The sequence below is a fragment of the Blennius ocellaris genome, assembly GCF_963422515.1.
Source record: "Blennius ocellaris genome assembly, chromosome: 16".
NCBI classification, from domain to species: Eukaryota; Metazoa; Chordata; class Actinopteri; order Blenniiformes; family Blenniidae; genus Blennius; species Blennius ocellaris.
In genome coordinates, this window is record NC_137665.1 from 7,241,311 (window position 1) to 7,254,686 (window position 13,376).

General features: G+C 40.7%; 1 protein-coding gene across 1 annotated transcript in view; it reads left to right on the forward strand.

The window, feature by feature from the left end:
- The window catches only part of cep112 (centrosomal protein 112), a gene marked incomplete at its 3' end in the record, with an annotated part of 92,855 nt that overhangs the window by 16,768 nt on the left and 62,711 nt on the right, over positions 1-13,376 (forward strand). The window contains exons 9-16 of the mRNA XM_080511911.1: positions 461-547; positions 4,120-4,207; positions 4,631-4,749; positions 6,649-6,792; positions 11,549-11,703; positions 11,949-12,078; positions 12,165-12,257; positions 12,405-12,464. Of these exons, the coding sequence (XP_080368037.1) occupies positions 461-547; positions 4,120-4,207; positions 4,631-4,749; positions 6,649-6,792; positions 11,549-11,703; positions 11,949-12,078; positions 12,165-12,257; positions 12,405-12,464 (876 nt within the window). The remainder of the gene's footprint in view (positions 1-460; positions 548-4,119; positions 4,208-4,630; positions 4,750-6,648; positions 6,793-11,548; positions 11,704-11,948; positions 12,079-12,164; positions 12,258-12,404; positions 12,465-13,376) is intronic.

Genomic DNA, 13,376 nt, shown 5'->3' on the forward strand with positions numbered 1-13,376 from the left:
ATAATGATAGATTAAATCCCATTGTTTAAATCAGTTGGATTGGGCTGAGTGGATTAAGGTTTGATTTGACAAAGACTGGGAAGCCCATTAGCCATAGGAGATCTGTTCCAACATGAATGCAGATTTTTTTACTCGATTACCTGTTTATATCCATGCACAGAAACGTTTAAGCAATGCTTACAAAACGGAAGTCGGGTACATCTTATGCACTCAGTGTGCATAACAATTTTTTTTAAATACTGATGCTTTGTGTGCGCACCATATGTTCTTTTATCTACATTTTTTGTTGACTCTGTTTTCTTGTAATGCTGCATGATGGTTACTTGTATTGCCTGGTGATGAATAACATTTAATCTATCTCGCTGATGTTTTAGCTTCGCAGCTTCATTCCTTGTTTAAGAACAAAAGCTGATTCTGAGTTAAATGCAGATTTGATGTTTGGTTCTTTTTGTGTTTCCAGGGCGAATTGAAGCTCAAAATGCTGGAAGCCAAGCACCAGGAGGAGAAACTGAGAATGCAGCAGAGACATGATGCAGATGTTGAGAAAGTAAGGATGGAAACTGGGCTTTTCTGCCATGCACCTCCCACCGCCAACTCTCTTCAGTTTTGTCAGCGAACATATGCTGCAGGAACTTTTTCTGTTGTGTCTGTATTTCTAATTACAGTACTATTTGTGTGTGTGTGTGTGTGTGTGTGTGTGTGTGTGTGTGTGTGTGTGTGTGTGTGTGTGTGTGTGTGTGTGTGTGTGCGTGTGCGTGTGCGTGTGTTTTGTTGGGACTCGTCAGTCATTTACAAAGCAATTGGGAAGTCTTCAAAAGTCTTTTAAGTCATTGAACTGTTAGCAATGGAAAGCTGAACTTTAGCAGGTTAGTACTGATATGAGTTATGATCTGGGTCACGCTACACCTTAACCCATATATTTTTAGCTTGTTTTTTCAACATTTCAACCCTTTGTATCTTAAGTTGCAGGTCGTTTTGGAATTGTATGGATATCTTAAACACTTGTGCTGGCGTAGTAATTTTATTACGTTGCCAACCATGAATTATTCAGTGCAAATGTCTAATCAAAGAAAAGATACTCTGCATTACGTTTCTATACATTTATTGACATTTACATATGCAGAAGCTCTTTCAGTCTGCAGTGTTGTACGTTGAGTTTGAACCGATTAGTGAATTCATCCATCTTCCGCTTTATCCAGTTCAGGGTCGAGGGAGGGTAAAGCCGATTCCTGCTGCCATTCGGTGAATACAGGGCACACCCTGAGCAGGTCGAAATCTTGTCCCACCACCGTTTTAGAGCCAAACCACTACACCAGCTGGTTTTCGTCAACCACTGTTTGAATTCTGAGGCATTTGTCAGGAAATTGTCTACTTCTATATGCATAAACTCAGTTTATGCTAGAATTTATATTCAGTTCAATTGGGAAAAATGAAGAATCAACCACTGAAGCTTCACCAACTAACTTTATCGCTCATGAAAACTATTTAACCTATGATTCGGTGCCCACCATTGATCTTGATTCCATTTGGTGGCTAATGAAAAGTAAAGGAATGATTCTCTCCACTTTCTCACCACCCCATCCCACAAATAATCATCTCTTCAAAGCTTTTTGTCAGCTGGTGAAAACGGCAGTGGAGCTGGATTATTTCACACTTGGTGCCCGTCAAATCGGCTGCAGATCAAGCACCTGGAATCTGTCACATCCTCCGTATGACTTTCCTTTGCTGCCACAGATGCTTTTAATAAAACAGAAGAAAAACACTCCAATTTTCTCTCCACTTAAAGATGCCCATTGCCTCTTTGTGTTTGACAAGAGACAGGACAGCAAGCTCTCTCTCTCGCTCTCTCTCTCCCCCCCCCTCCCGCTCTCGCTCATTACATACAGATTGCAAGTTATGTCCAATTTAATTTCCTCAGAATTTCACCCAGCATTGCTTCTAATACTTCAAAGGGAAGAAATTCAGAGGTATACTTTGACAACACTGATGAAAAGTGGACAGGCTAGATTTAGTCTTAATTAGTCTACTTATGAATAATGTAAAGACTGCTTAGAGGCCACTGGCCATTGTCCCCCACTGCTTCAGTTTGAGAGGGTAATGACAGTAGAGGCCTCCATGTTCTTGCTAATGGTTGTGGATTAGAGTTAATGTTGACCACAAGGATGTTAAGATAAAGTTATTCTTGTAAACTGTATTTCTGTTTCTCTTCGTATAGATTATGTTTATCATGCTATATCTGTAGATTTTGGGCCTCTTTCTTCTTTTCTTTTTTTAACATAGTTCAGTTCCCATCCCTTCATTCACGGGCAATATTGTGTTAAAACCTCATCGGGTCAGGCTGGATTCCCCCCACATTAGGATGTCTTATAAAAGCCTAAAATAGGCACCCTAAAAGCTGCCATTTCCCACCGTCTAATGCACTTTCCCTGGACCCGACGCTGTGCCATTGCCTTGTTTGGTGGGCCCAAAAAGACAACAATCTCTCCAGGGTGGTGAAATGGGAAAAAAAATGGGTATCCCTAAATGTTCAGTAACCTTTAACCTGTCTGTACCGTCCTCCTTTCATCTGCCCTGCACCATTCTGCACTGAGACCATGACAGACTTGGAGAATAATTGCTCAAACAAAATGCTAAAGTCTCTCTCGCTTTTTTTTTTTCTGGTACTCACAAAAGAAATGACCCTTTTTGGGAGTCATATTTATTACGTTTGTGTATTATTCCGCTATCCATTCATCTTCTATACCTCTTCATTATCAGAGTAGACAGTCTTAAAACATTAGGTAGACTGACTTGAATTATAATCTGTGGCATAAAAAGCTCTCTCGTGTATTGGTCTACAATCTATTTGTCCATTTATCCATCCCATGCATGTTGGAGGCTGTCCAAGCCAACGTTAGGTGACGATAAGTGGACACCCTTGACATGTCAGCGGGCCGTTGCAGGCTGGTGAATAGATAGACCAATAAAACAGCTGCTTAATGTATGTACACGCATACGCATATCATCCAACTGAGCAATTGAGAGTGCTAGACTGTCCTTTTATACCGGAGCTCCAATTCTCCGTGGCCTAATTTACCTAATTACGCACAGATGGCAGCTGCAAGCAGATGCCGTTACCTCAGCATGCCGCCGCACAGGTGTTTCACTCAGCTGCCATTTCACTCAGTTTGCCTGCAGTCTCCTAAAGGAATAGATCTGCATGCATGTGGTGGACGAGGTCTCATCAGGTCATGCAGTACATTTCCATACTGCATAACCCATATCATTCCAGAAAACTCAATATGTATTTATGCTCTGACGATTTAAACATTAAACAGAGTATTGATTGCTCGGTTTTGATCATTTTACTAATGCTACATTTGTATAGTTTTGTGCTTTTTTAAAGTCTTTATGGTATGTAATGTGCTTGCCCACAATGAGGTGCAACTCCGATTTAAAGTGGACATTTTGACACATGAACAGACATAAACGGGGATTCTGCCACTTGAAAACTTTCAGTATAAACTGAACCTGAAGGCCTAATAAACATGTTGAATGCATTTCCTCATAAAAAAAACATTTCAAAATACCGTTTTCAATTTTGTTGACTTGTTACCCATCGTCCCTGCCTTGCTGGCACGTTGCCATTGGCAGCACTCTGCAATATATTGCAATACTAATATTTGACTCCTATGTGCTTTCGTGTATGAGGTTCTTGTGAACGAAGTGAAGATGAAACCTTTGTTCCATGGTGGAAAATGTGGTCAAAAGCTGTTTGAAAGTTAGTGTGGTCCCTATAATTATCAATGTATCCCCAAGTTTAGCCCCTGAGCTTTGCCTAAAATACTTTTATACTAACAGCAGTATTGTCCATCCATACATCCTACCTACCTGCTTTATTTAACTCAGAGCTCACGTCACTCCGAGCTTCATTGGTTGTAAGCAGGTTTCACTCCTTCAGCAACAGAGAACCACAGTACACAATAACAATAATAATAGCAATAATGTGGCAATGTGGGTAAAGAGCCTTACCCAATGACCCTTCAGTTATTGGACGTCCCACTCTACCACTGAGCCGCGGTCGCGACTGCTTTCTTTTTGAGTGTTGGCTAAAAATATCCACATTTGTTTTTGATTTAGATTCTGGATCGAAAAAATTGTGAGATTGAAGAGATGCAGACCAAGCAGAGAGAAGCCGAGGAGATGATCCGTAAGCTGGAGAGGAAAGGTGAGAGGTCAGAATCGCGGCGTTAACTGGAGGGATGTTTACACTTGTGTCTCTGAACACTCAAGAGTAAAAAGCCCAGAAAGCTGCAATTCCACTGGCCACTGCACTGCTGTTGAGTGACATAGTCCAGATGTGCTGCTCGATATAAAAGCGATCGCCTTTTTCTTGGAGCTGGACGGCCCTTTTTTATGTTCCTGTCTTTTTTACTTATTCATTTCTCTCTGAAAGCATTTGATGAAAACCATAGAAACGTTGTGAAGGGAAGCACCACGAGCCATATCACAGGAGCCAAATTTTTATTGACATTGATTTGCTGACAGGGCATCAATGAGCTCGACTGTACGTCTGTCTGTGTGTCCATCTGCTCGTAGCCCGGGGCAAGGCCTGACTGGTCTTTGTGTTTGCGTCTGTGCTCTCCCACAGTTCAAAGTGTGCTGCGGGAATCCCAAGTCATCAGCGAGAGCAAAGACAAGCAGATTTCAGAGCTGAAGAAGATGTCCAATCAGAGCACTGACTCTGTGAAAAACGAGTGGGAGAAGAAGGTATGACGATAAGTTGAAGGTGCCTGCATGTGCTCCAGAACGGCGCCACGAAAGCAGCAGGATGAATGTTAGCAGCAGTGCGAGCAGCCAGGCTCTGCTGTAGTCATGGAAAGAAACATCTTTCCTTCATGTGTTGCTTAAGGTTTTTTTTTTTTTTTTTTTCCTCCCTTAATGAAAAATTAATGCTCTCTGCATGGAATAAATTGTATTTTTGCTGTTAGCTGGGGCTAACTGCCTACCAGCGAGGCTCAGTCAGATCCTAATGAAATCAATGCTGATATCTTCAGGGTCGATAAGCATGAAGTGAGCAACGTTGTGGAAAAATCTTCTTCAAATGTCAAAAAACAAAAAAAAAAAACTGTCTATGCCCTAGAAAATTATGTTTAACCCCTATGAATAAGAAAGTGTTTCGTGTGAAGGAGACTTTATTAGCTCAACTAATTCATTGGCTGTCGTCCAACATTGTTAAGCTGGCTGTGGCCCCATCGGAGCATTTTTCCCTACAATCCCAACGCTGATGGGTCGATTTCCTGTCTCGCCCTGTGTGCATGTCAAGTTGTATTTGAAAAGGACACTGAACCCCAAATTGCTCCTAAGTGACGTTGAGTATTTTGCTTGGCAGCTGTGAGAGTGTTTGAGCGGGTGAATGTGAATAACAGTGTAAAATGCTTTGAGACAGCTGTGAAGTCCAATTACACCCTTTATTTCTTCCACAATGGGGATACGTTCATAGTTACAGCAGCAAGTGGACAGTAATAGAAGAGTAGCAATAGAATAGAATATGAACAATAGTAACAAGATATCAACAAGATGTTTACAATATTTATATTCTTACATAATGCTACTAGTGATTATTTTTATACCAGAAATTATGTTGTTATTGCACATAATAAATGAATAATATATGTATATTACACACATGAGTGTGTACAAACCTAGTTGACATATAGATGAGTTTCATGATTTTTAATATAACATAAGGATATTTTAATATATAGACTTCTTGTGTGTGTGTGTGTAATAGAATGACACTGTCCTACCAGTATTTAATTCAATTGAAATGTCCAAACTATGTTTTCATCATTGCCATCTCTTATCGAGGTCATGTCAGTGTGGTTCATGCTCCGTTTTTGTGGAGTGTGTGATTTGATGTGTAAAACTGGCAAATTAAAGACGTTCATCAGCTGTCAGAGGTTAAAGTGGCTGTTTTAACCGAAGGATGTTGTTTTGGAACTGGAAAACTGCTTGTATTTGCATCACTGAAGCAGTTTTAAACAGTAAATTGTCAGGTATGAGATTTCAACACCAGTCTTATTTCTGGGGACTTCTATTTGATGGCGTTCCTGGATCTTTTTGGAAATATGTTGAAGCTTTACACACAGCTTTGTCATTTTCATGGTGTAAATCTACTTTTAAATATTTCTGATTCACGAAACTGTTCAGGCAAATATTGCACGGCTCTTGTTGTTAAAATCTCAAACAACTATTTCTCAGAGCTTTGGGTCTAACCAAAGAGCTTCAGGTCAATTCATTGACTTTAAGCTAATAATCACTGCTTTCCTGCTGTATGAGAAAACACTACGATCACAAAGTCAACTTTACAAAAAGAAAAAGCATAACTTGCAACTTACACCTGGTTCAATGAAAGGTTCATTTATTTGACATTTCATCTATAGCATATTGTTGGAAACAATACAGATTGTATAAACTAAGTGAATTTGATTGCATCAATAATATTTTTACAGTTTGCTGGTAACAACCGCAGTTGTATGTGTACTAGTTCAAAGTAGCACTAGTTGAAAGACAATGAAACAAAACCTCTGAGAAATAGACTAAAGCCATGGAACTGCGATAGACAATCTCTCATTGATTCAGAGTTTCATCTCTTCTTCCTTCCAGCTGCATGTCACTGTAACGGAGCTGGAGCAGGAGAAGTTTGAACTGCAGAAGAAACACACTAAGAAAATCCAGGAGCTGCTGGAGGACACCAAACTTAGACTGGCAAAGATGGAGTCTGAGTACGACGCGCGGTCACAGGCGTCTGTGAGTGCAGAGACACAGATATATGTGCGATCAGTGGTGGAGAAGTTGCATCCCTGCAAGTACTGAAAATCAATTTTCACATGTACACTACCATTCTACACCAGTTTTGTGTTTTTATGTCAATTCCACATTGGCTTGGATAAGTACTTGTTAGTTTTAGAGTGAGGTACTGTGTCTTTGACAAGTGAACTCACGTCACAAACTTGTCCAAATGTACTGCATTTGAAAAGTGTAACAAACTCTACACTGGGGACTGTCTAGCTATGAGTCGAGAGCGCCCTAGTCTCCAGCAGCTGTTCACTAATGATGCCACCTCGATGAGCTGGAGCATTGTGATCCTTGAAGATGAAATTAGACTTGTGTTGTTCACACAGTGACTGGATTGATGATGTTATTCTGGTAGTATGGGCGAGTCAATGTGCCATTCACAAAGTATAGGGAAGTTCTGTATTGACTAGACACACCTGCCCACACTGTAGTACCACCACCGTCAAGGCCTCATCTGATGACAACAGTGGCTGATGCCTTGTGCTCGCCTTGATTTCGCCAGATTCTTTGGCGGCCATCGTTTCTGCTAAATATGTGCATGGCGGTGTGGCCAACTACCCTTGCAGGTCATCTAGCACGTAGACCACGCTGATGTAAATAGTTTCCAATAGTCTGACTTGACTTGAGTGGCATTGATCATCCAAGTTCAGCAGAGCTTCTGTTCACAGTGAAGCAGTCATCAGTGTGCGATTTCTTTCAGTGACTCTTCCGGTCTCTGTCTTATCTCTGTTCAACCTGCTGATGGCCACTTCCATCTTTTGATCAATTGTTAGGTGTTGTTTTGGTCTCATGATGTCAAAATGTGAACAGCATAATGAGGACTGTTTAAATACCAATTCTAATTGAACCAGGCCATTTATTTGTTCATTCATGGATCAAACACAAATTTGGCTGTTAAGCTCCTTGTTAGAGAACTGAAAGTTGTGCAAAAAGTACTGAAACATTGAACAATTGGACATGTGCATTCAAAGTTTAAGGAAGGTCACATTAAGTTCACCCGTAAATGTGAGCGGGCACTTTAAGCCCACTCTGAAATTTCACACAAAAGCTGAATATCCCACTCTTTTAGTGGGTAGTAAATTTGTCCATCTCAATAAATAAATTGCTTTTTTTTTTTAGGTCCAGTTTAGATCATGCTAAATGCACCACATTGAAAGAGGTTTTTGGTTAAACTTTATCTAACTTTTATTCCGCTTTCCCCGGTCATTGATTATGCTCAAGAAAACCTGAAACGCTTGTTAAACTTCATCCTTAACAGCAGTCGCAGATTCATGTGTTGTGACATTTTGTGCAGGCAGATTATTCTCTGTGCTCTGCACTAAACCGTCAGTGGAACAAACAGGATTCTGGGTGACGGTATATAGTTGCTTTGCGTAAAAGTCTGGCTTTGTTTGGCTTTAAATGAATATATCTGTGACTTGCCTCATCATGAAGCGGTGACCAACACTGCTCTGTGGCAGAAATGAAAAGAGACATCCTCTAACCTCTGGGCAAGTATGACTCTCATATCTTATGTCTGTCATCTCTCTAAAGGTCTTTGATCCCAGTATGTATTAAATCTAAGCCAATGCTACGATTGTGCTCACGGATGTGCATGCACACATTCACGAACCTCCCAAAGCTGCAGCCGCTTTGATGTCATATGAAAGGACTTTGGTTTTAAGTCAGATTGCACACATTTTATTAGTTTGGATCGTCAACACCACAGGCTGAATGTACCGCTTCTTAAATAGTGTTGTTATCAGTATCAGCATTCATGTGCTGCCACACACGGTTCACATACACACACATGCTTCTGGCCTTAATCTGTCAACAGGCCCACATTTAAGAGGCATCAAACACTGGATGGCGCACGGCTGATAGTAAGGCCCCTTCTTTTAATAATTAAGGACAGACCAGGTCCAAAAGAATGAAAAGAGCCCTCTGTCATTGTGTATTAGCTGCTGTCCTGCTGTAAGGTTGGTTTGACCTACACACATACCGAGGATAAAATGTTCAAAGCGGACTTTATTTCAGGTGAGCTGGTCCAGCACCTCAGTGTGTGGTTGGTGTTTCGAATCTGTGAGTGCTGGTGTTGCTTTTAAATTCCTTTTTTTTTTTTTATTCTGAAATGATCCACATTATTCTGTAGAGGTTCTCCCCCTTAAATATTCACTCTTCTAAACTTTTACCCAAGAAGCTCCAGTATCTTTGAGTATGTACTTGAGGACAAGGTCAAGGGATAGATGTCGTGTTCACACCCAGAACATCACATCAGAAGATTTTTTTTTTTATCATTTTATTTTAAATATGACACATTCAGGTTGAGACAAATTCAGATTGAAAAATCATCCACATTTCACCAGTGATCCGATCTGGTAACAATAAAATAAGCAATTTGATGGTTTGATTTTTTTTTTTATATAAAGCATAGCATATAGAGTGCTTCTATATATAATGATGGCAGAACAGGAAGAGTGACCGAGTAGGTGTAGGAGTAGCTATCTTCTGAGATAATAAACAAACTTGGTTGGAATCAGAAATCCATTCATGTCAATAACTCAACAAATAAGAGATAGGGGTCTTATAATTAATGATGTACAACACTGCGTTGTGCAAGAGTAGATGTTCTAATTCAGAGCATGTGCCGTGACTCTAATCTTTACGTTACTTACAGTCCAATCAGTTCCAGGAAACAAGGTTTCAGGGGGAAAAGTAGCAGTCCTGTGCTTCAGTGGAGAAAACCGTTTCAGTTCATTTAAGTTGAGCAGGAGGAACAAAGAGAGAGGACTTGAGCAGATGTTCACGGCTGTTATCGTTCACGAGAAACACCGCAGCAGCGACGAGCCCGTGTATAATGTCTGCAATTGTAAAATGTGTATAATTCATTTTATACATACGAGATTGTTGTTTGTTGTTATCGTAATACAGTCATTGTTAGGCATGTTTGTGGTCTATTTTCTTGTCTTTTTTAGTACAGAAGAAGAAAACAGGAAATACCTAGTGGTTAACAATGTTGTCGGAAAAACAATAGACATTGCACCACTTTTGTCTTATCTCAAAATTACTGGCCCATAATTAACCACTTTTTAAGTTATTCTTTCTTTACTGTGTTTTTTTTAATCGTCAATGAATGTGATGAGAACAACAAGTTGCTTTGAAAAGTGTTTATTCTCTAGATGTTTGGCATCTGTATATAAATATTCGTTTGGGACTTTGGTCATGATATTTGCAAATCATTGCATTCAGTTTTCATATGTATTTATTTCATATACATTTTATGCAGTTGTGAAAAGTGTTAAGGAAAAAATTAACTCGATGACGTATCCACAAAGATGGATTTTTTAAAATAATATGTTCCTCAAAGCTACTGTCCATTCTGTCTCTTTTCTTCCATATTTTGAAGATAAGATGCCGTCTGCCTTCCCCTTACTAGCCTTGGCTCTAATGCAAAAACTGAAAGGTCGTCCATCACACTCTTTGATTTAATTTTTTTTTTTTGCAACTTACATGTTTTTTTCCCCCCTCTATCTTCAAAGACTTTATGATTTTTTAATCTTTAAAGGGCCGTGGAGCTAATAATGGAGCTCATGCAGTCTGTACTTCACCCCGAGTGATTCTTCTTCTAAAACACCTAATTAGAGGACATAATTTGCTCCCAGTGAGTGTGTCCAGGTGTGCTCAGTCCAGCCTCACTATGGAGACATGCTGCTTCTCATCTCCTGCCAGAGAGCTAAAGTGTCAGCACGCGTCCCAGCACAACACAAGCCCCTTGTTCCTCTCCTTAACGCCATGCGCAGCCAACACAAAGACAAAATTCTCTCTCGCCGGCCATGCCGGGCCACTGCTCGCCTACTCTTTTCAAACACACCATTCCCTCCTCTCCCGTCATTCCACCTTCTGTCATCGCCAGCCTCTGTCATCGTCGAGATCAACTAGCACGCTCCATCTTTAATCAGCTCCCCATCATCGCCTTTATCAGCCTGCCCATACTGCATTCCATACTGTCATAGGCACACATACTCACTCACACAAAGGCACACAGAACAGGAACATTTCTTTTCATCAAAACAGTGCCGGAAGAAGCTGTCTACATCAGCTGCACTTTGATCAGTGTCTTTTAATAAAAATCTGTATCCTGATTGAGCTTTTGACATTTCTAATTCAGTAACATCACTCAAATGGTTCAACACTCTAAGTGAAAAATAGTCTTTTAATTTAAGCTTTAACATGTATGATCGCTTTGTGTTGGTATTTGAATGATTTGTACATTAAATACTCCTAAATCAAATACTATCTGTGTCCTGAAGGACAAACGTATAAAGTGGATGTCCTGAATCTGAACGTCTATGCCAACGGATTTATTTTATACTCCTTTTTTATTTGTGGTGCCATCGGTATTGCCGCTGTAGTGCCATCAACTCTCCATCTGTAACTGTGCTAAACGAATGTGTTTAAACATTCTTTACTAAATGTGTTACACACTTCAAGCATGCCATTGTTTTAGACATGACGCGTCCTGATTTGTAGAATGGACGCTGGAAAAGTCTATTTATCCTCCATCAGATTTTAAGGGCACTTTCTTGGAAGTACCGTTTCTGTCTGAAACGTGCAATTTTCGGTAACTCATTGGACTCAGGTTAGACTTCTCTTTGGGACCATGTGATCCTTTGACCTGCCCATCAGGGCTGTTAGGTTGACTGTTTTTCTTTCTGTTGATGTGGCCCAGGAGCAAACGTTACATGAGCTTGAGCTGCGGCTGAAGCAGCAGTCGGCGGAGGTGGAGGAAGGCGATGCACTGCGTCAGAAAGTGACTCAGGCGAAGGCCCAGCTGGAGCTTCAGGTTGCGTCCCTCAAAGTTGAACTGCAGGAGGCGAACAGACGGTAAAGATAAACCTGACATATGGTATAGAGCTATGTTGGAAGGTAATAAGATGTGCGGTAGTGAAAATAGGAAACAAGTGCTGTTGTACAAATTGCGAATATGTGAGGCCATCTAAAACCAGATGTCTTTAGTTAGCATGACTTATCTGATTATGTAAATAGGTTTGAATAGAAAGAGATCATCGTACACATTCAGAGTCTCGACATGCAGTTTGAATCACGTTTTTTTTTTTCACCTTGGACAGGGTCGCGATGCTGCAGAAAGAAAAACGACAGCAAGCTGAGCAGCACGAGAAAACCCTGCATAATCTTCAAGTCGCCCATGAGACTGACGTGAGCCACTTGCATCGGGAGCATGCCCTGTCTGCTGCTAAGGTTCACAGTACCGCCACACAGCTTCTCCTACTGCTTTACGGATGTCAGCCACAATGTGACCAAATGTGTTCTGCCTGTTCTTCCAGGCCTCTGAGGTTATAGGTGACTTTGAGAAAGCTGTGGATCAGCTGAAACTGCAACTTCAGGAGAGCGAACATCGACGACACGAACAAATCCGAGTATGTTTTGGGGCGATGACAAAAAAAACTTTTGTGCTTTGTTTCTCTCAATACAAAAAGCATGCTTCTTCTTTTTTTCCCTCCCTATGACAGCAGTTTATCTTCTGGGCGATATAATTTTAACTCTTTTTTTCTTTTTTTTTCCAGGATCAGGAGATAAAGTTTCAACTGCAAAAAGATGAACTGCAGATCAGCTATGAGAAAAAGGTAATGTGTTCTTATTACAGTTGAGTGGAGACTAAAGCAGGGAGTCACATGCTCCTTGTACTTCTCCATGTTTTGTGTGTGGTCTCATAAAGTCATCGTCTCAATAACCACGTGAATGTAAGTTTGGAGAAAAAAGTAAAAGAATTATAATATCATCACTTAGTGCAAAAGTCATCCCTCAAAAAAAGGTAAAAACTGGAGCTCCAAGAAAATGTCCAATAAACCTTTGGAGAACTTTTTCTGTCTTTGTACCAAGCCAATAATTAATTGCCCCTTCACCCAGACTCACTTTAAAGTCATAGAGCAGCCATAAAATGCAGAGTACAGAGATGATTGTTAATGATCGGAGCTGGTCCAGACCAGACCGGGCCAGACTTCATAGGTAAAGATCAAGTTTAAAGACTGTGCTGCAGCTGGGTCATCTTCAAAGTGCCACATCCATAATGTGTGGGTGTTGGCGGTAGGCTGGCATACATATGCTCCCGCCAGTGATACACCTGCAAAAACTTACCAGGTTCTTTGTGTTCTTTTTCGAAGTGTCAGGGAGAATTTACATGAATTTTCTCACAGTGATCTGGCTTGGATTTGTGTTATCTTTTTATTTTGGATTCTCTCGTCGTAATCAATGACAGAAAAAAAAAAAAGACTGTCTTGTTGGCGAGACCCGTAGTATGGTGTCTGGAAATAAGAGGGACCCATGTGGCTGCAATAGAATCGGTGTGAGAGGTCTGCTGAGCCGGCAGATGGCTCTGATGGTTTGTCTGATGGGGTGATATAGAAAAGAGACAAGACCAGATGGGCAAAGTCTCAGGCAGGAGAGTTTCTCCAGTGATGTTTGATTGTGCCTCATTCATACTGTAACGTCTTTCTCTCTCTCTCTGTCTCTCTCTCTCTCTCGCTCTCGCTCTCGCT